Source organism: Gavialis gangeticus, unplaced genomic scaffold (genome assembly GCF_001723915.1).
Source record: "Gavialis gangeticus isolate Ggan-Ray unplaced genomic scaffold, GavGan_comp1, whole genome shotgun sequence".
Taxonomy (NCBI): domain Eukaryota; kingdom Metazoa; phylum Chordata; order Crocodylia; family Gavialidae; genus Gavialis; species Gavialis gangeticus.
In genome coordinates, this window is record NW_017728994.1 from 29,145,112 (window position 1) to 29,172,601 (window position 27,490).

The 27,490-nt window shown below is 53.7% G+C and overlaps 1 protein-coding gene across 1 annotated transcript; it reads left to right on the forward strand.

The window, feature by feature from the left end:
• The first annotated feature begins 510 nt into the window (after nt 1–510).
• On the forward strand, nt 511–27,130 carry LOC109287416 (transmembrane protein 150A-like). The gene is made up of 7 exons (XM_019502497.1): nt 511–614; nt 2,329–2,376; nt 11,784–11,855; nt 14,886–14,953; nt 15,475–15,602; nt 18,934–19,111; nt 24,763–27,130. Exons 2-7 carry the CDS (start codon nt 2,336–2,338, stop codon nt 25,005–25,007), a joined length of 732 nt encoding a protein of 243 aa, XP_019358042.1. The 5' UTR covers nt 511–614; nt 2,329–2,335; the 3' UTR covers nt 25,008–27,130.
• The last annotated feature ends 360 nt before the right edge of the window (nt 27,131–27,490 follow it).

Sequence of the window (27,490 nt, forward strand, 5' to 3'; positions counted from 1 at the left end):
ACAGGTTGCTTAGAGGGTACTGGCAGCCTTTGGGAAGGGAGAGCTGGAGCCAGGGGCTGCCAGGAGGGGAGGCAGGATAACCCTGTAGCCCTGTGGATTTGCTCTTGGGCATCTACTTGTTGCTTTCAGGCCATGCTGCCCAGCATGTGTTCATCTCAGCAGTGGTGCCCCTTGTTTTCGGGCTAGTCTGTGTGACACCCTCTCACATCCAGGGGCTGTTACGTGGCCAGCTAGGTAAATAGAGGGGTTTTCTTGTTTGTACATGTGCCTATTTTTAACTTGAGTCGGCTGCGGTTAGCAGGGGCAGCAGCAGCCTGTAATTAGAGCCAGCCCAGTTTGGGAGCCGCCCCGTGCTCCAGGACTTGCCCAGAAAAGAGCAGAGCTTGCATGGGTCAGGGCAAAGGCAGCACTTGGCTCTCTGGGGTGTTCTGCAGGCTAGTCATTGGGCCTCATGCCCTTCTGAAGCATTAGCCTTGTATTGCAGATACAAGTGACTTGCCCCGGATCTTGGTGGTGGTAACAGAGCTGGGAGACAGACCTGCAAGGCTGGGCCCTGGTTCTGCATCATGAATGCACGGTCAACATGGGATTGGGCCGTAGTGTCCCAGAAGCCTGTGAGTTATGTAGGGTTGTGTAGCCCTGGGTGACTGCCTGTTTGGCTCTGTGCGATCACTGTTGGGTCACCCTCCTGCCCCTGGAAAAGGCTGGTGAGAGAAGCTGCCTGCCTCTCTCTCCTGTCAACTTAGTGTCCCTCTTGGATGCCCTGCTGAAATCAGGCTGGAACTGTGATGGGCGCTGTAGCCAGCTGCTGCGGTTTGGATGGACACAGTTCGTGCCTCTCATGAGCAGCACAGCTAATTTGTAGTACAGGGATGCTGCCCAGTTCTGCCTGGCAGGCTGCCCCCTGTCCCACAGGGCAGGCATCTGTAAATGCAGGATTGATGTGCCCATGAATAAACCCTCTCTCTTGCTGTGTATCCATCTGCATGGGTCTCTCCCTGTATTTGGGAGTGTCACATAATGAGACAGAAAAGCAACAGGCCCCTCAGCACCAGGGAGGAGATGCACAAGGGCTGAGCACAGAGATGCATGAGGTAGGGCTGTGGGCCTGCCCCGTGGGCTGGGTCTGGCTGGGGTATCTGCTCAGAGGAGAGGGTGGGGAGTGCATGGATAGAGCTCTGGGGCCTGGAGGATCTATGGTCCTCGCAGAGGAGCAGGCGGATGGTGTGCTGGGCAGGCGGAGGAAGGGAGGAGGCCTGTATCTTTCACAGCAGCTGCTATGAGTTGCCCCCTCAGTCCCTGGGAAATACGCTGTAGTGTTAGGGGGAAAGTGGGGAAGCTCCTGACTGGGAAGGGAGGGCCAAGGCTAGGGCCCTGGGCAGGGGGTGTGGGGAGCACAGGGGGGAACAAACAGAGCACCTACAGGATGTGGAGGGCTTTGTTGCTTGCTTTGGTCAGCAGAGGGGGGAGAGGATTTTTACCTTAAGTATGGGGGAGCTGCCTTTGGAAGGGAATGGGACAGGACAGGACAGATTGATCCACGTTGCTGGAGGCAGATCATGGGAAAGTCTTAAAAATCTGGTGAGGATATTATGTGGGTGCTGGAGAGCGGCAGAAGGTGTCAGCAAGCTGCCGATGGGAATTGGCCAAGGCCAGAGGTGGCTCCCTGGCTCTTCAGCACCATGACTGCTGCACTAGCCTGCGTTGCCTGGCTCTCCGCCTTTCTGTCAGGTCAGAAAAGCCTTTGGGATGATGGCTTGGGGTGGGTGATGGCATGTGAGATGTTGGCTGTGGGCCCTGTGCTTCTGCCAGGTAGATGCTGTTACCAGGCATCAACTCACCCTCTCTGGCCTGACTTCCTTGCCCCATGGGAGGTCCATGCTGTGGGGTCCCACCTGCCTTCTCCTGTCCTGCTCAGTCAGGGCCCACTAGTGTCCTCCAGGGGAGCTGTCAGGGTGCCAGTGTCTTGAGTCACACTCCTGCCTTCATGGAGGTGGGTCCTTTGAATGGAGTAATCATGTCTGAGCCCATGATCAGAGCGAGAAATGCGCTGCTCAGCAAGTGGCAGTCCGTGCATCCAACCTGAGGCTGGTAGCCTAGGGAGACCTTTACCCTATGTATAGTGCTGGTCACCAGCTGTAGCATTCCAGCCTGGCTTGGCTGGTCTAGGAGAGACGCAAGTGAGGTGCCAGGATGGCCCATGGGAGGTGGCGGTGCTGAGTCTGTGGTTCCTGCTGAAAATATGTTGTTTTGAAGGGTGGCAGTGCAACCGGAAGGGGAGGCAGTGAGATGGGAGGCTGAGCTGACCGTGTGTTCTCTCTCCTGTAGGTACGCTATGGCGCTTTCCAACAACCACATCTGCCCGGTCCACAACTGGTAAGGAGCCTTGCTGTGGGAAGGGATTGGTGCTGGTTGGGGTAGGGTCTCAGTTGGCTGTAGGCCCAGTCATGGCTGGTCCTTCTCTGAGCACAGTAGAAAGGCCTGTAGTGGCCTTGGCATGATGTCTTGTGGCTGGCAGGTTGGGATGTTGCGTGATGCAGGAACCCTCCCATTCCCTGGGCTCTTCAGCAGAGCATGCAGGGAGACGAGGCTGTTGCTCAGTGACCAGGCACACGTGTGCTGGCAGATTCAACCTAGTTCAGTCCAGCACTGGACATGCTTAGCTTGTCCAAGGGAGAGCTGTTGCAAAGCAGGTTAGACAGGCCCTGGGGAGAATTGAATCGCTCCCTGGACCTTCTTACTGATGAACGCCAGGTCACCCTGAGCTTGCAAGTGTCACAGCCGGGTGGTGGAGCAGTGGGTGGGGCTGGGCTATTTCAGGAAGCTGGTGTCCTGGGGACCAAGGGCTTAGTGTTATCTATGGGCTTGTCGCTTAAAAGCTTTTTCACCCTTGCTGCATTGTTTCCACAAAATGCCTCCTTGGGATTGCATACGCTGTCTAGTCTTCCTGTTAAATGCGTCAGTTCTGGATGGGAGACCTCCAGTGAGTGCCTGGGTTAGTAGAGGGAAGTGCTGTGCTGAAGCTGCCTGCATGTAGAAGTGTTTGCAGGATCCAGCTCTGAGTTTGCAAAGTGCTGGAGGGTCCTTCAGGATGACTGATGCTGTACAAAAGTCCTCCACAAAAACCTGGTTAATACGTGGTTATGGTTGTTTCAGTAAATAACCTAGCCTTCATGCAAAACATATAAGAATGTTGCCATTCACCAAGAGTCTGAAAACAGCCGTTCAGGGAATTACAGAGCGATGCATCTCCTTGGGAATGCTTGAGACTTGTACGTTTCCTCTCCTGAGCCTGGACATCCCCCTTTGCCTGACTTCGCCAGGACCAAATGGATCTTCGTCAAACTGCTCCTGTGGGATTTTAGCAAAGGGCAGAACTTTCCAGAAAGTTCCCAGACGTCCGAGCAATACTGGGGCTGGAAAATCGCCCTGTTTGGTCTTTGGAAATTTTTCTGAATGGTTTCTAACTTGTCACGTCTCCAAAGCAGCTCAGCCCAGAAAGTCCACATTCATTTTACTGTTTCTGGAGTGCGAAAAGGAAAAGTATATATATGCCGCCGTTTCCTGTCGAATATTTTATTCTGTCTGGAGAAGAATGTGTTTGTCAGCATTGGCTTCCGTGGCATAAACAGAATGCTAATGATGAATAATGCTTTAAGAATTTGGGTTTAAGGCTTTTTTTTTCTTTTTAAAAAAGCAAGCCCAGCCCCTGCAGGAGACTCCCTTGAACTCCACTTCTCTCAGGTTTCAAGGTTGGAAAACAAAGCCATGTGTAAATTAGGAGATCTGAAAAAAACACCAGCCCCCAGCCTTGGTGTTTTCAAAGAGAAGTGCTTTTTAACTCTGCCCTTACAGAGCGGATTCAAGCGTGACTTACTGAAAACTCTATCTCTGCCCAAAGAGTAAGCACCGTAATTTTGAAAACTATCAGCCCTTGCTTTTACTTAAAGCCTAGCAAAGGCTGAGCCTACTTTTAACTGAAAGAGTCAGCATTTACTATGGAGCTGCTAATTGAGGCCTCCACCTGTGAGGTTAGAAGGAATTCTAGACAGGGGGCCTGGGTGTTTGTAAGCCTGGGCACTCACAGCCTCTGATTCATATGATTGTCACAACATAATGGTCAACCTCTCTAGTGGAGAGACTCTGAACTGCTCGGCTGTATGGCCTGTGCACTGCTAACACAGATGCTTCAGTAGCTGCGCTGCCTTGGGGAGGAAGGCCTGAGTCAACTCTGTGACAAAGGTCCTGGGTGGCCAGTGTTGGTCCCCCTGGAGCCTGTGCTGATACTGCTGCAGTGTGGGTGGGTGTGAGCTTGTGCAGACGCTTGCTCTGAGAGAGAACTGGTCCCGGGGCCAGGAGGTGCACGGGTGTATCCAGAGTGACTGTGGTGGAGGGAAGGGGCCATGTGTATTTCCAGTGCCTGAGCAGTTACAGTTGGAGCGGATCATAGCAGTAAGTGACCCGAGCTCAGATCTTTGCAGGAGGTCTGGACCTGCTCCAGCTTCTTCCCCCGGAGTCTGGGAGAGCGCTGGGGACATGGTCCTTCCTTCAGCTGGAGCCCGTCATGTGGCCTGGCTGAGGGACAGCGCTCTGCCTCCAGGCTGCTCCCATGCCATGAGCCCAAGGGAAGCAGGGAAGGGAGGAGGAATGCGATTGCAGTGCAACTGTCCTGTTTCCTCCCTCAGGACACAGATGCTTTCCTGCTCTCCAGGATGGGCTGGTAGGACTAGGGGGCAGCACTTGTGGGGCTGAGTGAGCTCCACTGCTGCTGCCCACCCAGCTCTTGAATTCCTGGCACCAATCCCAGGCTGCTGCTGCGTTCCCAGCTCCTTGCCAGGCTTAGAGCAGCTCTGATCTTGCCTGTGGTTGCAGTGTTTGGGGAAGAAGGAGGGTGTGCTCCTTGGCCTGGTCCTCACAGAAATCTGCTCCCTGCTCCCCTCTTCCTGCTTTCCCCTCTATCCCTGAAGCCCTGAGGTGCAGGACAATGGGACCTCTGCCATGCCACTGCTAGGTCTGGCTGCGGAGGGGTCTTCTGCAGTGAGGGGGAGCCTGGCCACCTGTTGAAGTGAGGGCTTTGGAGGTGGGGGCTTTGGTTTTGGAGACTTGCCTCCTGCCATCCACATGCAGAGCCAGGGAAGGGAGGGGGTGGGACTATGGTTTTATATTCAGTTTTATTTATTTATTTGGCCTGTGCCCAGCAGGTCTAGGGTTGCTGGACCTTGGCCGGGAGCGTGGGGAAAGGATTGTTTTGAGACGGGTAGAGCCAGGACCCTGGCATGTTTGTCCTCAGGCTGCCTCTGTCCTGTCTGGTGTCCTGCACTAAGCAGGCTGAGCCAGCTTGGCCCCTGGATGGGAGACCAGCAGGTTAAAGTGGGATTCCACGTACACAGCCAGTGAGTGCCCAGTGCAGAGTTATCCTGTTCACTGTCCTGCTGCAGGCAGGCGTGAAAGCCACTGTCCTCCTTGCTCAGGGGCATTAAAACCGTTGATTTCTTCCCTCTGCCCCACAGGAGTGGGTAGCATAGGAATTTGTATCCTGGGGACCCACCGCATTGTCATGTGGGTCTGTCCTTAGCTTGTCCCACTACTCAGCCCATCTTTGACTGCAGTGTTGCTGTGTGGGCTGCCGAGCAGCCTCCCAGTCCTGCACCAGAGGTACAAGCAAGAGCTGTATGTGCTGGAGTTAACAGGTTGGCCAGGGGCCTGAGGACGCTGCCACAGTCATTTATAACGAGGCAAATAAGGAATTCCCTCACACAGCTGGGAGCAACCACCTCTGGGGCTGTTTCCTGGGCCCCTTCAAGCAGTCAGGGAGGTACTAGGAGCTCAAGGGGTTTGAGAGGAGTGGGGGAAAGGACTCAACAGGGGGGTAGTGCCCTTCTCCCTCCTTTCCCTTGGGGCTGGGCTCTGTCCTGGGCACTGCAGCTTGCAGTCATACTGCTGCAAGCTGCTGGAGGCACGCAGCTTCTATGTTTGGGCCTAGTTTAAGGGGAAACAGGCCTTGGTCTGTCCAAGTTTGGATCTCCCTGGAAACCCATAGGATCTCCCTGGCTTGCCACTCAGCCCTACCACTATGCAAGCTCTTGTGCCTCACCAGACCTGCTGTTTCCATCCCATGGCATCAGTCTGTCCCCAGACCGATGGTTTCATCTTGTACTTTCCCCCTGCCTGGTGGATGCAGGGTTTCCCCTCCCCATCTCTGCCCATATTCCTAAGGAGGCAGCGTGACCTGGAAGCCTGTGCAGCAGGTTGTGAGGGGGGAAGGACTGTGAGTACTATTCCCTACTCTGTTGCTAGCTCCCTGTGTGATCCTGGGCACATTGCCTTGCCTCCCTGTCCCTCAGCCACCTGCCCATGAGCAGGGGCTAATAGTGGCATCTTGTCTGTAGGGATGCTGTGAAGATGAGCTAATGCCTGTGGAGTACACTGAACACAGGGCTACAGGCATGGGGAATGTGGCTAGAGGTGCAACTCCCTGAAGCACTTGTTGGTAACCGCTGGGCATTTTGAATGTGGCCAGCAGACAGGCTCCTGGGGAGGGCAGGTGCTATGTTTCTTTATTCCCTTTCACCCTGGATGATCTTTGAATTCTTTGACAAACTCTCGTTTGCAGTGATCTCTCCTCTGTAGCCATGTCAGGGCGTCAAAATGCTAGCCTCTGGATGCCACCTCCTGGCACATCCTTCTACAAACCTCCCTGTCAGCGACTAGCTGTTGCTTCCGGCACCCATAGCCATTGCCCCTGAGGTGATAGGGGCAGGGGGTAATGTGGCAGCAGAAGTCTGCTAAGGGGTATAGTTAAGTGTTGCAGGCAGTGGCATGTGACACGCATAGCTGTGGTTGCAATGGGACAAGACTGTCTTGACAAGAGGCAGCCTTTTCTCGTTCCTCGAATCGGTGTGCACGCATGTGTGCGAGGAGGGAGGGCAGTTGGAACTGCTTTCTACAAATTTATGCATTAACCTGAGCAAGGACAGCTCATCTACAGCCATCTCTGGGGTAGAACATCATGGCTGTTCACCAGGCACAGCAACTTAGGGTGGGAAATAAGGGCAAAATGTAAGGACTCCAGGTGCAGTCTGGCTGGGTTGTAAATGCCCTGAGTCATGAGGAAGAACCGTGGGTTCTTCGCCAGGGGCTCCTAGTGCGGGCTCCCCAGCTCCATTCCTGAGGGCCCCAGAGTCTTGAATGGGGAACAACTGGGCCCTCTCAGGACAGCCAGTGTTCAGCCTCAATGCTGTGGGACCTCTCTGGTCTGATGCCTAGGCATCAGGGTGGTGGACTTGCAAGGCCATCCAGACCAGAGGCCAAAACAAGGTGGGTCTACGCCTGCTTCTGCCATTCCTGGGGGACCCATCAGCAAAGCCAGCCAGTGGCAGCAGCAACCAGTGCTGGCTGGTTCCTCCCCACCCTGGCCCCTCAACATGGCATGGCCAGCCCTGGAAAGACTGGGCAGCATTGTCTTCCGCTGCTCTGGGACCGGCAGCTCCCATGTGTGAATGGCAGTGCCAGAAAGGAGCAAAAACCCAGTCAGGGCCTCACCTCAGGGCACTGTGGCTAACAGTCCATAGAGTCACCCTGTCTTGCCTGCCCAGGGCACTCAGCAGCTCGCACCCCTGGGGGTTGCCATTCCCCAGCCCAGGGTGCTTGCTCCCCTGCAGCACTGGTCTGGATACAGCAGCAGAGCGCCACTTCCCTATGGTCCCTCCTCTCCCCCCACCCTTCCTCTGCCCTGCAGTTCCAGTAAACTGAGCTGAGCTTCCTCCTCCTGCAAGTCTGGAGCTGTGGCTGCGCTGCCTGGCTCCACCCTGTTCTCTCACCTCTTGATGCTGTGTGTTTGGAAGCAGGAAGCTGCTTGTTCCTGGCATGCCTGTGTCCCTCCTCTTGCGGGGGTGGCAGGGAAGGGGGTGCTTCCTGCGATCCTCTCCAGTCAGCAAACCTGGGCTGCAGAGGAACTCTGCGCTGGCCCCAGGGATCCTCTCTCCCTGCCCTGCTCACAGCCCTGCCTGCTGCCTACCCCAGAGCTTGCTGTGTTTGGGGGAGCAGCTGATTATACTCTGTGGCCTACAGCAGGGGGTGACAGCTAGGACAACAGCAGTACCATGTGGCTGGGCCTACAGCAGAAGCCATGGCCCAGGCACTGACATTGAGCACCTGCGTGGTGGGGCTGGGCACCCAAGTGGCTGTGATAGAGCAGAGGGAGTGCGGCATGAGGCGGGGGGGCATGGAGTGCTTCAGGGGGGTTGTCTCACAGGAGAGAGGCTGGGAGCTCCCGGGGCAGTGATGTGGTGGACAGGATGGAGTTACCTTGTAGAGCTGGGAGGCTGTTGGGACCTGACAGGGAAGCTCACCACTTCTCAGTTGATTCAGGAAGACTGTCCTGCAGTCAGTTGCTTCCTTGGGTAGCTCAGGCCTGGCTAAGTGGGGAGGGATCATCTCGGCACTAGACATCTCTGAGAGTCCAGTTGCTGGAGGTCCCTGCTGTGTCCCAAGAATCTGGGTGTGGCTGGGGGCATTCCCTGTGTCTGCCCTCTCCCTATCTGTGCTGGGGTGCTGCATGGGCTGGGCGTTGAGTTTCCTGACACAGCACTGAGGTTCATAGATTCATAGATGTTAGGGTTGGAAGGGACCTCAACAGATCATTGTGTCTAACCCCCTGCCTAGGTAGGAAAGAGCGCTGGGGTCCGACGACCCATCAGATGCCTATCCAGCCTTCTCTTAAAGACCCCCAAGGTAGGGGAGAGCACCACCTCCCTTGGAAGCCCATTCCAAATTTTGGCCACCCTTACTGTGAAGTTTTTCCTGATATCCAGCCTAAATCTGCTCTCTGTCAGTTTGTGACCATTGTTCCTTGTTACCCCAAGAGGCACCCTGGTGAACAGAGCATCTCCAATACCTTGCTGCGCCCCCTTAATGAATTTGTAGGTGGCCACATGATCACCTCTCAGCCTTCTCTTGCAGAGACTGAAGAGATCCAGGTCCCTCAGCCTCTCCTCATAGGGCTTGTCCTGTAAGCCCCTGACCATACGAGTGGCCTCCTCTGGACCCTCTTGAATCTATCAACATCATTCTTGAAGTGCGGCGCCCAAAACTGGACGCAGTACTCCAACTGCGGTCTGACCAATGCCGCATAGAGGGGAAGTATCACCTCCTTGGATCTATTTGTCATTAGGGCTGTGCAAGGCTTCGGACTGTGCTTCGGATCCAGAGAAGCTTCGGATGCTTCGGCATCTGAAGCAACGTGTCAGGATTGAAGCACTGGCTTTGTTAGGCTTTCCAAAGCAGTTGACTTGACAGGCCTCGTGGCCTTAGCAGGGGCCACCACCCTTGCAGTTTTCAGCCCACTGCACCTTAACACACACAGGGTCATCTGTGTCACGAGTTTTGCCTGTTAGCCGCTTGAGGTGCAGTTCCCCCCAAACCCCTTCACCAGTCTTCTTGAAACTTGGCAAGCTTTGTGGCCTCAGCATAGGCTACCGCCCCTGTGAGTTTCATCCAAATCAGACAGAAAACAACAAAGTTATAGCTATTTCATTGATTCTCCATTATATTGAATGACTGGATCTCCGAGGTATGTGACAAATGTATCTGCTGATGGATGATAACGTGCAGTTAGCTTTGCTGATGATTTCATCGCACTGATGACTCGTGTTCATCTTGGAGTCCACTATGACTCCGAGGTCTGTTTCTGCTTTTGTGCAGCTGAAAGGGTCACTTCCTAGCCAGAAGGTGTGATGGATATTTTTGCGCCCTTGTTGCAGCGCTCTGCACTTGTCCTTGTTGTACTGCATCCTATTGTGTACTGCCCACTTTTCTAACCTGTCCAGGTCTGCCTGCAGTCGTTCCCTACCCTCTGAAGTGTGCACTTCACCCCACAATTTGGTATCATCCGCAAACTTGGACAGACTACAGTTCACACCCACATCCAAGGTACTGATGAAGATATTGAAGAGTACAGGTCCAAGGACTGAACCCTGCGGGACCCCACTGCCCCCATCCTTCCAGGTCAATACCAACCTGTCTACTATCACTCTCTGGGTGCGACTGCTAAGCCAATTTGCCACCCACCGGACCGTGTAAACATCTATATCACAGACTCTTAATTTATTTATGAGAATGGGCTGAGCTACCATATCGAAGGCCTTGCTAAAATCTAGGAAAATGACATCCACCTCTGCTTCTGCATCTAAGCATTTTGTGACCCTGTCATAAAACGAAACCAGATTGGTCAGCCATGATCTACCTGCTATGAATTCATGCTGGTTTCTCTGCTGCATTATTTTTCCTGTTGGACTCCCACAGATATGATTCTTCATAATCTTTTTCAAAAACCTTTCCAAGGATGGAGGTGAGACTGACTGGCCTGTAATTACTGAGATCCTCCTTCCTCCCCTTCTTGAAAATAGGGACCACATTGGCCCTTTTCCAGTCCTCTGGGACCTGACCCAAGTGCCACAAGCGCTCAAACAGCTGTGCTAGTGGTTCTGCTGTGAGGTGTGGCCTTCCTTCTTCATGGGAAGGCACATAGGTGTCTTAGCAAGCGGTCTGGCAGTGGGATGAGGTATGGGCACCAGCTGCCCCAGCACTGCTCCTCTGGGTACCCACAAATTGAGCCCTGTGGAGACAGGACCCTGGCAGCTGGTTAGTGGGGTGACTTGAGCAGGTCCCTCTGCTATGGCTTTCTGGAGCTGAGCATCCAGATTCCACCGGTTCCCAGCTTCCTCACTGCCCCCGTGTGCTGTGAGCCATAGACTCCCATCTAGACCATGCAGTGGGGGACACTGAGGCCTGACTAGTTTCATAGGGCTCAGTGGCTAAGTCAGGAGAAAAGTGAGGCCTGGAAGAGGACCACATGTCCCATCATGCCTGCAGCACTGGGCTTTTCCTTCATCCTTCCTCCATCTTTATGGTTCTTTTGGGACCGTGCAATGAAATGGGTGTCCCAGCTCATAACTATGTGGCAAGCCTGTATGAGGTGCATGCTTCTCACTGACTCTGCTCAGGGTAACAACATTTAAGGCTATGTTGGAAATGCTCCTTCAAGGTGGGGAGAAAGCCTTCTCAAGGCTGCTTGGCTATTGGTAGCCTGCAGCTGTTGTCCTGTTGGCTTGCTCTGATGAAATGATTAGCCAGCCCCTGTCAGAAGTTCAGCCTGCTCCCTGCTTCTGGATGCTGCAGGAGTCTGCCTAGAGCAGCCCAAATGGGCATTGCTAGAGGTGTGTGATGACACAGGGTTGGGCAGGGTTTCCACGCAGCGGCACTTGAATAGAACCCATCTATTCTGGATTGGCCTCATCAGCTGTCTTTGGACCCACACATGCGGCAGTCATGGAAGGCAGTCGTGCTTGTCTGTGGGGATTGGCCAACGATGATGACTAGGGACATGTATTAAGAACTGGCAAACTGGGCTGGGTGAGAGAAGACCTGACGTGAACCCTAACCCAAGGCTTAAACCACCCAGAAGCTTTGCCCAAGGTACAGGGCAAGTCTCTAGTCGTGGGGGAAGTGACTTGACTATTTGAGAACATGCTTGGTGGAGCACAGTTCCTTCTAGGAGCCGAAGTGTCGAACTGCCACGAGTGGGCCATGACTCTTCCTGAAGCGTTGTGGGTACAAGCCTCATCAGAGCACTGGGATGGGCAGGGCATATGAGCCCTGGGGCACGTGGGCATCCAAGAGTTTCTCGTTCCTTGTTTTGGGTCTGTAGGTCCCACTGGGCACAGAGAGCGGGTGCCCAGCATGCCATGGCCACAGATCCGACTTGCTTGTTTTTATTTCCCCAGGATTTATAACCAGTCCTGTGGGCCAGATGGACCAATCTCATGCTGTACTCTGGATCACATTCCCCTCGTCAGGTAAGAGCTAACGCTCCCCAGTGCCAAGCGAAGAGGCCCTGGGGGCACGCACCTGTGTCCTGTTCCTGGGACTGAGTAGTTGCATTCACAGGGCTTAAACTCTGCCCAGCTACCTTGCTGCTGCCTTTCCCTCTGGCTTGAGGGGCCTCATTCTGGGCTGCAAGGGCCAGGTGCTGGTTAGATTCAAGCTGAAAGCCCTTCTCCCTCTGGCAAGTTGGAAGGGAGCGAGAGGCATGAGTCAGCGGGAGGAGATGAAAGGTTTCCCCGGGTGTTTCTGTCCCTCCACATCTCCGTTGAGGGTTCTGAGACTTGGACCCAGGTCGCTGTGCAGGACCAACCCAAGGCAGCATGTTCTGGGGCATAGGCAACTGGTGCCACCTTAGGGGGCATGTGCCCCGCCCCCCCCGCAACCAGTCCCACTGACTGGGGGGGACGTCCTGGCAGCCAATCCTGCCAACCAGGGATCCCCCTGGCAGCCAATCTCACTGCCTGGGGGGACCCCCGTGGCCAATCCCATGATGGCCGATTGCTATAGCCAATCGCTGCAGCCACTTCAAGGGTCAACCGATGTTCCCACCTGCCCCTGCTTATCACCTAGAGCGTGGCCAATGAGGGGGTGCACCGGGGCGCTCAGGGGGTGCATGTGCACCCCCCATGCGTCACCACTGCTCTGGAGACAGTAAGCCTGTTCCTGGCAGTGTAGCAGAAACTGGAATGAACTGTCCTGGCTGGCACAGGCTGGGCTGCATGTGTCCCAGTGCCAGCATGACATGGGAATTTGGGATTGGATACACTTTGGAGCAGAGCCTTGGAGAGTATTTTGAAGGGGGACCTGTTGTTCTAAGGCAAGAGGGACCATGCTATGACTGCGTCCAGTTTTGCAGTGGTGGGGTGATCCTGTATTGCAGGGGGGTGTGGCCAGGAAGATGGTTGGGTGTCAGGGCTGGGGCATCTGCTGGGCAGGTCCACCTGCTACAGGGTCAGTGCCACATTTGGCAGAGGGCCATATTTCTGAGACAGGGGTATGGGGAGGATTATCTCTGTCCAAGACCTGGGCTGAGCATGGGGTTGTGGGGATGCAGCTCTGCAGAGCCCGAGGGTCTAGGTTGGGACTGTGATGGATTTCCCTGCTGCAGTTTGCCCAGGCCCATGGCACAGAGCAGCCCCATTCTGGATTGGGAGCAGGTGTTTTGTTCAGCTGAGGACATGTACATTGAGCCCCCTGCTGTGTTGGTTGGGCGGGGTGGTGGTGGTAGGGAGGTCTGTAACACCCATCCTTCCTGCACTGTGACAGGATATTGCAGGGAGCCGTGCACTCCCGGATGACTGGCATTGGCATCTCCTGGGGGCAGGGCAGCAGGCTGGCTGGCTGAGGAAATGCAGAGGATTGGAGCCCAGTGGGAAGCCAGGATATAGAACAGGGTCAGCAAAGGAAGGGATGCGGGGAGTGTTAGAGAAAGGAATCTTAGATTTAGGTGCAGGGGTGGCAGGGGAGAGGAATGTGAGAGCGTGGAGTCCTGGGGGCTGGAGGCAGCAGGGAGCAGGTGTGCAGCTGCTGTTTTGCTGGGAGAGGAGAAATGAAGAGCTGGGGGGAGGGCATGTTCTCTGCTCCACCAGAATCTGAAAGATGAAGTCTCTGCAAGCTGGGGCCCTCTGGCAGGGGAGGCAGCACTCCCAGCCAGGGCTGCAGAGTGTCCCTGAGTGCATGTGCATCTTTGGCTGGTTAGTGTGTGCACTGAGCAGGTCTGTGTGGGGATGCAGTGTGTAAGTGCGTGCACACACATTTAGGCTGGGGGCTCAGGAGGGTCTAGGTAAGGAGTTCAGGAGGTGACTGGTTTGGCAGAAGTTAGCACCTGGCAGGTGGCATGTACTCCATGAGAGCTGCTCTCTGTCTAAGGCAGGGTCTCTGGAAGCTGTGTCTAGTGGGGTGAGTCATAGCAAGGTGAGCTGGGCATATGAGCAGCTGGAGCTTTGTGCTTGTGGTGGGGAGGAGGCACCCACAACTTCTGTGGCAGCATGGGGAGGTGTTGGGGGCTGGTGGGGTGTGTGGAGCATGGGCTCTGGCAGCAAGGGAAAGATTTGAGTGGTCACTCCAGCTCTGCTAGAAGCCAGAGACAGTCCCCAAGCCCCACACATCCCAGCATGGCCCCAGGCTGCTACTAAGCTCAGCTGCTGCTGAGGAAGCCATCATGCCAACCTCTCCACCTATATGCTCAGCAAAGGAGTCTGAGCTGGGGCATGCAGGATGGCCTGGTGCTGGGGTGAGGGACAAGCTATTGTTTAAGCACCTGTGGGGCCAGCAGATATAAAGGGCTGTACAGGGAAGTGCCTGTCTGCCTGTGTCAGCCTGACCCCAAGTGCCATGCTCCTCTAGGGCAGAGTGGCGACATGGTGCCTGCACCTCTCTCCTCCTGAACTCATGAGTGTTGGTGAACAGAAGAGGAGGGGGTGAGTACAGCAGCTAGGGTCCTAGTGCAGTGTCCCTGCCTCACACCATAGGCCAATCGGAGGCAGTGAGGAGGGGCAGCACGGGTAGCTGTTGCTCTTGGCTGTAGTCTCCTTTCCCATCTGGTTTAGAAACTGCTGGCTGGAGGGGGTGCAGACCAGGCCAGAACACTACCTCTTTGAAGGGGGTGGTGTAGCTTGTAGTAAGAGGTCTCTGCCAAGGCCCACTCTACAAACATGGCATGTTGGAGCCTGGCTCTAGCTTGGAGTCCAAACCAAGTGCATGTGCTGTCCTGCTCCAGCCTCCCTATGTCCTGAGAGACCCAACCCAATGTGACCTGGTGGAGCCTGCAGTTGGGTGACGGGGCATGTGATCTTGGGTCTAGCCTGCAGGTGTGCACCTGGGCAGCAAGGTCAGGGTTGGAAGGACAGCACCTCCAGTAGCAGCAATGGCTCCAGCAGGCCCGATGCCCATCATCCCTTAGTGCTGTGAGTGGCTGTGCACCTTGTTGCCATGCTGCTACATGTCATGAGTTTCAAAGGTTGGGTGCCAAGCATTTTACAGTCCCTGTCTTCTCTCTGCAGTAAGTGTGGCACTCTTCCCCCTGAAAGCTGCTTCTTCAGCCTCATCTGCAGCCTGGGTTCATTCATGGGTAAGTCTAGTTTTGGGGATGCAGACAGAGTCATCTGGATGGCTCCAGCAGGACTGGCTTTCCAGTGTGCTGGGCTACACACACCCCCTAGCTAAGCTTACTGCTGATGTGGGGGGCAAGTACAGGGCATCCATTGAATGAGCAGCTGCTTGCTGTGCTCATGCTTGAGGCAGGCCTTGTGTGCAGGACTGGGAAGAGCTAACCCAGACATGCATGCTGCAACACCCAGGCCAAGGGCCAAGGAGAACCAAGAGTGCTGCAGTCATTTGGGCCCAAGACTTCAGCCTGGGGCATCTTAGCAAGATCCATAAGACCAAATGCAGGACTCTGCTGGAGGGAGTGAGTGGGTGGGGAAAAGCCAGGCTCCTGCTCTTCTGCGTGAATGAAGAGGACCTTGCTGCTCTGCCCAGATGCTCTTGCCCCTTTGGCTGGCTCTGGCATGGCACTGGAGGGTCTCACTTCTGAAAGCAAGAGGCTTGTGCTGGTGATACAGCATTCAATGGTTCTTGTTTTCCTTGTAGTGATACTCGTTGGCCTGCTGAGATATGCACATGTCATTGAGTGCTGTGGGCCATCCCTCGTCAACACCCTGGGCCTGGCAGCAGGCTGGATCTGTGCTGCTGGCCTCACCATGGTTGGCAACTTCCAGGTAAGACTCCTCCTCTGGGGAGGCCTTTATCAGTCACTGGCTTGACAGCTGGGAGAAGGCTTTGGAAGTAGAAGAAGGATTTAGTTGGTCCAGAGTTGGGTGATGCAGGCTTCCTTGTAGACATTAGTAGATCCATGTGCTGTATGAGCAGGCTGGGCATGATCAGCCAGTTGAAGGCATTGCCAAGAGAGAGCCCAGATTCCCTTCCTTGCGTTATACCAGTGACCCCAAGAACAGTGAGGCTGAAGAACCCATGCAGGTCTCACTTGCTTCCCAACTCTGCTCAGTGTGTTTGGGTTGGATGGTGATAGCAGCCCTGTTAACTTCACTCCCTGATGTAGGACACTAGCCTGCTTCCAGCTGACAGGGTTCCCAGCACCAAGGGGGAGGTGGCTACTTTTTTTTAACCTCCCATTTTCATGTATTACTCCAAGCAAGTGTTTCTATTCCCTTGGGCTCTGAAATTCCCCTTTTGTTTGCACGCTCTTAATTCTGGGCCCAGACTCAGCTGCCAGCCTTAGTTCATCCCTTATCTTGTAAAACAAATACCTGGGCAATAACATTAGCTAGACATCTGTCATCTTGTCACCCACCCCCGCCCCTCCTCAGGGGCTGTAAGAAAATCTGTCCCAGGTATGCACAATTGTTTGAGTTTCTTGGCTCTTCAGGGCTTTAAAAGCTCAGTCTGCAAGTTGTGCTGAGGTGGTGGCTTTGCATTTACTCTGGGCAGAGATAGCGAGGGTGGTCTGAGAATGAGGTAGGGAGCAAACTCACTCTGAAGCCTGCAAAGTTGCCACCCTCCTCTGAGAAGTACTGAGGGCTGCTACTGTTCCCCTGTGGACCGCCTTTCCTCTCAGCTGGTGCTGGGCACAGGGACTTCACAAACCAATTGCTTTGTGTCACAGATGTTAGCAAGTCACAGTCCGAGGTCAGGTCACTGATGCAATATTTGGGACGGCTGAGCCCTGGGATCTGGGTTTTTTTCCACTGTGTACTTTCATCAGTCATGCTGGGTAGATAAGGAGGTATCCTGGATAAGTGAATCCTGTCACCAGGTGCCTGCCAGCTCTCTGCTCATCTTGTATCTGCTTCCCACACCATGCTTGTCACAGTCCATTGACTTGGGCAGAGCAGTGTTGTGGGGAAGAGGCAAACAGCTCTCTGGTGTTCACAGCTAGTGGGAAGTGAGAGTTGTTGGCAAGGCAAGGTCTTCCAGCTGGTGCAAGCTCAGGAGGAGCAGGCTCTGGAGCAGGCCAGAGAGGCTGAGTGCTCAGTGAGCGGGGTAAGGGGAGTCCACCTGAGGCTGGCTAAGGAGGGCAGCTCTGAGCAGGAGATCTTGGAACTGGGGGGCCAGTGGAAGGGATTTGGAGCTGGAGCAGCATGACTGTTCCCCCTGCACATGCTGGCATGTGGGGAGATGATTTATGGGTGCAGGGGGGCAGAAAAAGGCAGCTCCAGCTAAAGGGCATTTTGCAGTGCAGGAAAATCTCTTGGCAAGGCCAACTTACTCCCTGCAGGCCCCAATCCCCCAGTGGGTGGAGTCAGTGAGAGCTGGAGCCCGGGGGCCAGCACTTTTCCCATAGTGCTCCTGTGGATCTGCTGGGGCAGGACCACTTCCCCTTGGCACAGCACTGCCCCCATGTGCAGCTCCTGGGGGTTCCCACTACCCCTCCTAGGGCACAGGCACAGAGAGGCTACCATGGGGTTACTCTGCATCTGCTTGCTTCTGCAGCTGAGCCCTGGGTCTGGCCAACAGGTGAAAGGGTGAACTGAGGAAGCAGTTGTCCAGGTCCCAGTGTGGAGGAAGTGGTCACCAGCTCAGGGCCTCTAGTTCTGTAAGGTTAATGCACCTCCAAGGAAGAGGGACGCTTTGGGGGCGGGGGGGTCCTGGACTAGGAGCTGGTGTTTGATTCCCAGCTCAGTCCCAGACTCCTTGTGCTACCTAAGGAAGTCACTTAGACACTCTGCCTCAGCTTCTCCATCTGTACAGCAAGACAGTGGCAGTGCCCTTCCTCCCTATGAGGAACAGCAATTTGACTGAGAGGCATCCAGATATACCAAAGGAATGAGGGCTAGCAAGGCAGCTTGATTCACGGGGCAGTGAGCTGGGGGTCCCCTTGATCCGTTCTTTTCCCTGGGGGTCCTCCCAGCTCTCGCTCTGCTCCTGGGAGCCTGGGCTGTGAGTGTGCAGCCCTGCCGCCCGTGGAAGCAGCTTGCTTCCCCTTTGCAGAGCGGTGCAGGTGAATTGGATGTCTGTTCTATCCCTGCTGCCAGCCAGGCCTGGATGCTTACTCCTGCTGGTGCCAGGAAACGTGTCTGGGCAGACGCTGCTTTTTCGTGGTGTCTGGTTTTCTGGGCCTCCATTAAGACCACAGAATGGGGGGAGCATTTTCCTAAACAAAGAACTATACCAGCCTTGACAATCCAGCTGATAGGCGCGCAGGACAGGCTTGCAGCAGAGGGCTGTGAGTGACCGGTTGCCTGCCCAGAGCAGTTGGCTTCCCCTCTTTTCCTTTCACAATAGTTTCCAGCTCCTCTGCCCAGGACAGTGCTCCAGACGCTGCCTTCTGAGGTCAAAGCTGTGGTGGCTTCAGCCTTGCCCTAACTTGGTTACTTCATGCAGACGGGCGGGCAGCCCGGCGTGTGGGTCGAGGTGGGGTTCAAGGAGCGGGGCTGGTTATGTACAGGTGCAGGGCACCCTCTGCTGGAGGAAACAGTGCCCGATTCACGGACACGGCGTATGCCTTCCAGCTAAAGCTGAGAGTTGTCATCCGGCTCTGGAGACAGGACATGTGCCTTCATGATGGCACCTTAGCCAGGCTGGAGAGATGGTCAGGCCTGATGGATGTTCCCCTGCTCAATCCACTCAAAGTGGCAGCTGGAAATGTAAACCAAGGTCCTGATCCCAACATCTCTGAACATGAGATCAGATCCAAGGGACTAGAGACCCCTTGGCTAGCGGGGGGAGGGTTCTCCCTCCCCCTTGCTATATCAATTCAGATTCAGGGCATCTTAGACCTTAAGCTTCATGTGAGAGGGAGGGAAATTCTTGGTATGTCTGAGCCCTGACGCACCATGTCCCATTTCCACCCCCTCACTCTGTTTATCTGGCTGCATTGTGGGCCTGGCGTCCCGAGTCTCATATGTGAAAATTGGGCTTGTGAATGGCACGGCGGAGCCTGAGCATACTGACAGAGGATGCGGCACCAGTTTGAGCCCAGCAGCATAAAGCCAGAAGTGGGCTGCTGTGGGGCTAGAGGAGGGCAGTGTGTGGGCTGTCCAAGGGCTTCAGTCTCTGCGTGCCCTCAGCCCGATGGTTTCTCTCTCTCAGGTGGACCATGCCAAGGTGCTGCATTACATTGGCGCAGGCGTGGCCTTCCCCACCAGCATGCTCTTCCTGTTCCTGCAGTCAGTTCTGACATACCGCATGGCAAAGACCCGGAGGCATTACTGGACCGGCCACTTGCGCAGTGTCCTCACTGCTCTGGCCTTCATCACCCTTGTCTTCAGTATCCTTTCCCAGTATCAGCACCTGGGTAAGAAGTGTGTGGGTGTCAAGTGTGTGCAAACAACCAGATGGAGTCAAGCAAGCTGCAGGGCTGGACAACAAGACTGGTGTATGTGTGTGCGCGGGGGGGAATGTCCTTGCTCACCTGCTGAGCTGTGCAAAGCAGCCCACCTTGACCTAGCACAGCATGTACTACCCTTGTCTGCCCTACAGTGACAAGGAGAAGCAGCGCCAGAAAGGAGGTGTGGGCAAGTGAGAAGAGGTGTTGTCAGCTGGGATTAGAAGTGGGGCGGAGACTCAAGGATGAATAGAGATGCAACAGGCCTGCCCTAGGGTGCCGGTAGATGTGCGGGGAGGCTGCTTCAACACATTGTAATTGATGCCTTGAGCACTGTCAGTGCTCAAGTCTAGTTGGTAATGTGGTGGCATGGTCTGACACTGCACGTAGGCTCTTGTCTTTTCCTCAGTGCAGATTCAAATCCCACTACTGCGAAGACACAACCTTCCTTTATTTCAGAGTCTAAACCCTGTGGAGCGGGGACAGCTTTGTGTTGTGCTTGTCCAGCCTCGTGCACACCAGGGTCTTGGCTGTGGCTGAGGCACTGGTGCAACGTAAATAAGAGGTTGCAGTGTATTTGACCCTTGGCCCTGACCAAGTCAGCCACCTGAGAAGTCTATAGCTCACTGTATTGAAAATCTGGGGCTAAAGGAGGGAGGAGGGAAAAGCTATAAATGTGTCAAGTGCAAACACCAGAAGGAAACCCAACTAGGGAGCTAAATTAGAGACATGGATATAGGGAAAAGTAACACAGGCTTGGTCAGAGAGGCAGTGTGTGGGCAGCTAAATTAGCAGGCATGACGGTTTGCACACAAAGCAATGGGAGGAGGGGGTGTTGAGACTAAGGGGAAGTTGTGTTCCCTGGAAGAAAGGCAATTAGTGTCTGGGCTGACCCAGCTGAGGCTTATTTGAACTGAGGTCATGGATAAAATGGGAAAGGAAGGTGAAGGCTCTGTGTAGCTCTAGAGCCCCTGGCAATATGAAAAGGGAGAGCAGGCCTGTGCAAGAACCATGGGGAGTCTGGCTCCTCAGAGGTGCTGACTGGGAGAAGAGTGGCTGCAGGCATGGATGGATCTAGGATTTTGAAAAAGGAGGTGTAGATGGTATGGTGCAGCATTGCATATGATACAACATATTTTTCTCCAGTTAAAGAGAAACTAGAAAACTCACTAATATGCTAGGTGCCACTGATATATTATTCTTTTAAGATGAAAGCAAAAATCAAATATAACTTTATAGGAATGTGCATTAATTTGCTAAATTATATATAAAGTTTGAAAACACAATAATCTAGGCAAAATAGTCAAAAGGTATTGTCTTATTATTCCTGTAGTCAGCATAGTTAAAGGTATACCTCTTATTCAGATTTGTAAAACAACATCTAGCCTTCTTGAGCATCTTGACAGTGTATCCATCACTTCACTGTCAGTCATTTCCATAAGGAACGCGGCTGACTTGGGAGATGTTGGACATCTCGAGGCCAGTAGTCCCAGGTTGCGAAAGGAACAACCTCAAAAGGAGCCATCTTGGGAAATCTCAAGTGGGGGTAACTGTGCTGGGTCCTGGCTGTAGCGGATGCGTCCTATAGCCAGGCTGTGAAGGAGCGGCCCCTAAGAACAAGGGACTGGATAGACACCATGGTAGCTGTGACTGATGGGGGCAATCCCTGGCAATTGTAACATGTGGCTGCCATAGGGAGGCAGATGTGGAACAGCAGGAAACGTGGGTGACTGTTTATAAAGTTACCATACATGAATAACTTTTTAATTGAATAGAATGCGATTTAACAAGGAGAAATGTAAAGTGCTGCACCTAATGAGGAAAAATATCCAACACACCTACTGCCTAGGAAATGACCTGCTTGGCAGCATGGAAGCAGAAAGGGATCTCAGAGTCCTAGTGGACTCCAAAATGAACATGAGTCATCAGTGTGACGAAGTCATCAGAAAAGTTAACTGCACTTTATTGTGCATCAGCAGATGCATGACAAACAGAACCAAGGAGGTGATACTTCCCTTCTATCGGGCACTGGTCAGACCGCAGTTGGCATACTCCGTCGAGTTTTGGGCGCCACACTTTAAGAGGGATGTGGATAACCTGGAGAGGGACCAGAGAAGGGCCACTCGTATGGTTAGGGGCTTGCAGGCCAAGCCCTACAAGGAGAGACTAGGGCACCTGGACCTCTTCAGTCTCCGCAAGAGAAGGCTGAGAGGCGACCTTGTGGCTGGCTATAAATTCATCATGGGGGCGCAGAAGGGAATTGGTGAGGCTCTACTCACCAAGGCACCCCTGGGGGTTACAGGAAATAATGGCTATAAGCTAGCAGAAAGCAGATTTAGACTGGACATTAGGAAGAACTTCTTCACAGTTAGTGGCCAAAATCTGGAATGGGCTCCCAAGGGAGGTGGTGCTCTTCCCTACCCTGGGGGTCTTCAATAGGAGGTTAGAAAGGCATCTGGCTGGAGTCATCTGAACCCAGCACTCTTTCCTGCCTATGCAGGGGGTCGGACTCAGTGATCTATTAAGGTCCCTTCCATAAGGTCCCTAACATCTATGAATCTATGAATTAGGGTTTTTAGTTAGGACTAAAAATAATGTGCAAGGCTGTGAAACTGAAGGGAGATATTTCCAGGAATGGCTAACAGACAGCAAGATTGAAGAAGAAAGCATAACTTGATTAATGGAACATCAAGACTATTTAAAAAGAAGAGAGGGTCATTAGCACCTGAGATTAGCAGGAATTGGATATATTACAATGAGCCATGAAATCAGTTAACTCCCTCAGTGCTGCCTGAATAGAAATGATGCTGCCTGTCCCAGGCAGTTGGCTATAAAGTTTGAGTGGAGCAGGAATCAAAGGGGGTGCACCACTGCACCCCCACCACCCCCTGTATCTGCCCTTGGATGCAGGCATGGTGGTTTCAGTTGTGATGCATTTTCATCTGGCTGATAGGATCAGAAGATTGCATAGGCAGGACAGATAGCTGTGAAGTAGGTCTGTCTGGCCATTGATCACATTGGGTTTGAAATGCTGAGGTTCCTTACAAAGGGCAGAATACTGAACCCCGTGGGTTGCAAGAACACTGGCTGGGTGCAGGGAAGATTTTGGATTCTCAGGGAGGGGCTGGGATCCAAGTGCAGTTAGTAGAATCCAGAGTGGCTAAAGTGCAGCTAAAGCCAGGCTGGCAAAGCACAGAAATAGGAGGAGATGGCAGGGCATTTAGGGACATGAGAATGGGGAGGAAGGCTGTGGTCAGTGTTCACACACTGTGGTGACTGGTGGTCTATAAATACCTGGAGAGAAGACAGCCAGTGAAAGGGGCACTTGGAAAGCAAGGAGATGCCTGTGGAGGTTACAGGCCCTGGGGTGTGTGAGGTCACCAACCTATGGGGGATTGGCCCATATCCAGAAGGAGTAAAGGTGACTGACCGAGGCCCAGCAGTGTCTGTGGGGAGTTCACCCATGAGCCAGAGGCCTGGATCCTTTCTTGCTCCCAGCGGTTGGTCCCTCTCTAGGACAAAGTTGTGACGCACGAAGCCTTTGGATAAAACTGTGGGCTCTTCCTGGAAGAAATAGCAATGGCAGTAACCAGTTGAGACTTGCAAACACTGTATCAAATAAATAACTGCTGGGGGTTTTCTTAAGAATGCACGTCACGTAATGAGAAGAGTTATTTGATGCCAAGTGGAGAACTTCTGTTGGGGATAAGAAAGGAATAGCTTCTGGGAAATCCTTTCCCTCTTATCTTTCACAGCAAGACGGTGCAGGTCCGGGCATCCGGTCCCCCAGGATGGACGCAGGGTGCAATGTAGCACAGAAAAAAGTTAGCAAAATTAACTGCTCAGAGGATCTGAAAGTAATAAATCCCTCTGCTGTCCTAACTCACCCACAGAAACTAGGAAGGGAAGTAAGCATGTGCTTGGAGAGATCTGTGTAGATTCTGGAGGGCTGGGAAGTGTGTGGCAGAGCTTTGTGACTGGGAGGAACCAGGGTGTTGGCAGTCAGTGAGCTTGTTGAGCTGGCGTGGTGGGTCTCTGGAAGGGCGCCATGAAAAGCCCCCTGTTCGGAGGGAGTAGGGCAGGACAAAGAAGGCTGAGCATGAGACTTATTCTGAGGACTGTGGGTTCAGGCCCTGCCCTGGGTGAGCTTTGAAATGGTTTGGGGATCCTGGTTTGGTAGCAAGGAGCATTTGTTTAGAACCTGCGCACTGGTCACTAAACTTGCCTTGAGTCCTTCCAGGCTGTAAATGCCTGCCTTGGGAGGTGGAAGCTGGTGGGTGCGGTGCACGGTAGAACTTGTGTATGAGAGAGGAAGGGGGTAGAGCAGGGCCATGGAATCAGAAGGGGAGGAGGCTGCAGGAGAACTGGCTTAGCGGCAAGAAGATAAAGGTGAGACGGATGTGGAGAGCAGTCAGGAGTGGAGTACTCGGAGCAGGGCCCAGCCTTAGTCTGAGGAACTGGGGCTTTCCAGAGAACTGAGGCTGAGGGCCACAAACAAATGGAAGAGGCAACCAGAGCAGGTGACCATGTGTTGTACAAAGGACCCCTGACATGCACAGGAGCGTAGGAAGAACCCAAGGTAGGAGCTTTCCAAGGGACTGGAGGGAGTTGGGCAACCAGTTCCTCCTGAAACTCAGTGGGAAGTGGATGCCTAGTTCCCACAGGGAACGTGCAGATCTCTGCCTGGGGCTGGCCACATGATCTTGGTGGCAAAGGGCTAGAGGATCCCTGCTGCAGATAGAGACTGCCCTGATGCGTGCACCTCACGGGGTAGTAGGCAAGTGTGAGAGTCCAAACCTGATTGTTCCTTGCATACTAGTACCTGGTTGACAACAGACTTTGTGCTGGAAGGATCAGGCCGAGATGATCATTAACACCCTCGGCTGTGCATGAGAGTCCCTCTCCGCCCCTGCCATGGGAGACTTCTGTTGGCATGCAGGAGTTCATAGGTTGATAATCAACCCACTAGGACCTTTGCTGGTAAATTCACTCCAAAAGGCAGCTGGACGTTCCAGTTCAGCACCTCTGTAAACTGCCCTGTCAATAACTAACTTAATGAGGGGGAGGGTGTGGGGGGAGAGATGGGAAGGTGCTCCTCAGAGGCTGGACCCCTACACGGGCAGCCCTTGCTGGGACTGGAGGATACTGGTGATTGTGTTGTTCTTCATGCCCACTAGTTGTTGCATCTGATCCAGGGCATGGTCCTGCCTCCAGGCAAGTGAACGGGGACTTCTGCCCTTGTTACGAATGGGAACAGGATTAAGATCAGCTTCCAAGTAGACGGTGAGCTGGCTTTGCTGCTGGCTGAGTAATCCAGGGCTGGGGGATGAGGGCTGCATCCCCTGCTGCTTTGGGGCTATGTATCCATCCTGGGGACTGGTTCTGGGGGTAGGGGAAAGAGTTGGGTATTTCTGGTACCCAGGTGCTGCACTGATTTCCTGCAGAGGCTGTCAGCACATCTTACACTAACTTGGGCCTGTCTCCATGCAGTCTGTCTTCCTGGGTGCCCTGTGCAGCTGCCTGTACCCTTCCCCCTGGCAGAGATGCTTTGCCTGGCTGTCTGTGGCCGGTTTCCTTGACTCTGGCACCCCCAGGTGGCGTGTTCTTCATCCAGGAGAGCTTTGTGCTCCAGCATGTGGCTGCCCTCTGCGAGTGGGTGTTCATCATAGATGTCCTGGTCTTCTACGGCACCTTCACCTTTGAGTTTGGGGCCATCTCCACGGAAACCTTCCTGGTCCTCCTGAAAGCCAGCCGGGCTCCAAAAAGCTACAAAGCTGACAGCAGCACATCGAGCACACCTCACATCCACAGCCACTCTGAGAGCCTGGCCATGATTTGAGGGGAAACTGCTCCATGCAGTCTCAGCCTGTGAGTGCCAGGGAGCTGGCCAGGGACTTTCGGCGAGACCAGAAATCCAGACACTGCCAGCAATTCTCTTGCCTTGAACATATCCAGAAGCCAAGTGGCCTCCCACAGTGCGTTGTGTGTGGGTGTTTGGCTGACTGGGGCCCTGACCCCAGCTTTCCTTCACATGAGTCACGCAGACAGCATTACAAACTTACTTCCCACACTTCCATGGTATCATCACCAGCGGCTTTTTTACAGGAAAGAAGAAACAGCTACTTCCCCCATACCAAAGAGATCTTCATGCAGGGGCAGGGAGGCCCTGAACAGGATGGGAGGTGGTGGGATCCAACTGACTCCCCAGTCAGCTCAATACATGAGGGGACTCGGTGTGCCTTTCCTGGGTCTGTGGTGGTGAGAGGAAGACAATCGCCTTTGAGGAGGCACATGCCATTCCCTGCAGTGAAGGGGCTGGCATCTGTCCTCAGAGATGGCCCATTTCTGTTCTGTTAGGGGAAGGCCTCTCTGAGGACCAGAGACAATACAAGAGGACAAGTTGGCCAGTTCCTTCTCTGCTGAGATACCAAATTCCTTTGGACCAGCCAGGCCTGTTTTTGTTTGATGTTGAGAAACTGCAACCCGTCCCTGCCTGGCTAGCCCAAGCAGTGGGGACATAATGACTGGTAAACAAGGAATCAGGTCTATCCAGATGGATTGAAGGTGGCCAGACAGTTAGACCCAAAAAGTACAGATGCCTTAATTTTTCTTCCTGAAGATGTGTGGGTTTCTTACTATCGTTATTTTTAATATACAATATCAGAGCAGTCTGAGCAGATCCCAAGTGCCTATGGCAAAGGTGGAATCACTTGCTGTTGTGGTTCTTAGATGGATTTCTACCCTATGGATCAAGCCGTGAGGGTTTATCCTGGCTGGTTGCTTTGTGAACGTTAAATGAGCATCATAGAGAAAGCTGTCCTTGTAAAGAGCCCGTCAAGGGTATCAGCCATTCTGGAGCCAGGGTGGAGGCAGCACTTTAATTCTAGGGGCCCTGTTTCCAAGGGCTCTGACTTCTCAGGAAAACCCTCCTTGTCCTGCCATGCTTCCTGTGTGTTCTCAGCCCAAAGAGAATCATCAGACCAAGTTTAATCTTCCATGAGGCCTTCCCTGAATTCTTGCCACAATCCTCCTCTACCTCCCTCTGCACGTATCAGAATATCCTTTTCATGTTACAGTAGTGCCCGGAGGCCCTGCTGTGCTAGATGTTATGTGTGCACTTTGGAGAGTTGGCAGGGATTTGGCCAGTTCTGACACTACACGTCACATGTCGAGTCCTCGGAGGAAAGGACAATTCTACCCTTCTGCATTGTTGCATGGTTGAATGTGTCAGTCGTGGTTCTGCACAGTATTACGGAGGAGTGCTCTTTGCAGTTGTTAGACAATTCAGCCTCTCTGTCCACCTCCCTGGGATAAGATCAGTTATTACCCTTCCCACATCACAGGTGAGGGAAACTGAGGCATAACAAGGTATAGTATCCACCCCAACACAACGTAGGAAGTCCTAGGCAGGCCCAGCCACGACTCTCAGCACGAGACCCTCTGTCTTATCTTGCCTGTCACCAAATGTGCCTTTGACCCATTTTTGGAAATGGTCTGTTCAGGCGTGCTGTGGCTGTGACTAGAAATTGCACCGTGTGCACACAGTGGTGCTTCTCCACTTCATTGATTTGCAGCCCAGGGCTATCTTGCTCTTCCCAGGTAGGACAGACTAACTCAGGACACGAATAAAGCCAGCCAGAGCTACCAAATATGTCAGTGGTCGCCCTAGACTGATCCTTGCACAGGTTTCCTGGGACACAGGAGGAGAATCCAGTTGGACCAGCCTCAGCTGTGTGTGTGAATAGACAGGATGAAGTGTATTTCTCTTCTCCCCACCCTTGACAGGGGCTTTTGCCCCTGCGGTTGTGTGTTCACTTGGCTGCGTTTCCCTATTTGTCCACCTATCACATGGATTGGTTTGCAAATGTGCCAGTGCTCACAGTGGAGAAATTATATATGTATGTAAAGAATCTATATAGAGAGAGACATAAATTTGCAATAATAAAGTTAAAAGTCAGCCAAGCATGAGGAGCTCACTTCCTTCGGGGAGGAATGCCCCAGCGCGGGGAGGCGGGCGACCTGGGGCAGGTGCAGCAGGATATGAGACTCCAACCTCCGGCAGTGCTTCCCAGGCTGTGCGCCTGGTAGTCCGATGCCAGCTGACTGTTTCCAACCCTAGCGCCCGCTGGAAAGCCCCAGCTTTACGTATTGCTTAAGCCACTTGAGGGCACGAGTCCCGTCGGGAGTCCCGGGGCCCGGACAAGCCCGTCCCTTGGAAATCCCACCCAGGCGACGCTGCTTCCTTAGGCGATGGCGGGGTGGGACGTCCAGGCCCGGGGGCGGGGGTGCGCAGGCCGATCCTGTCTGGGGCGGGGCGGGGCG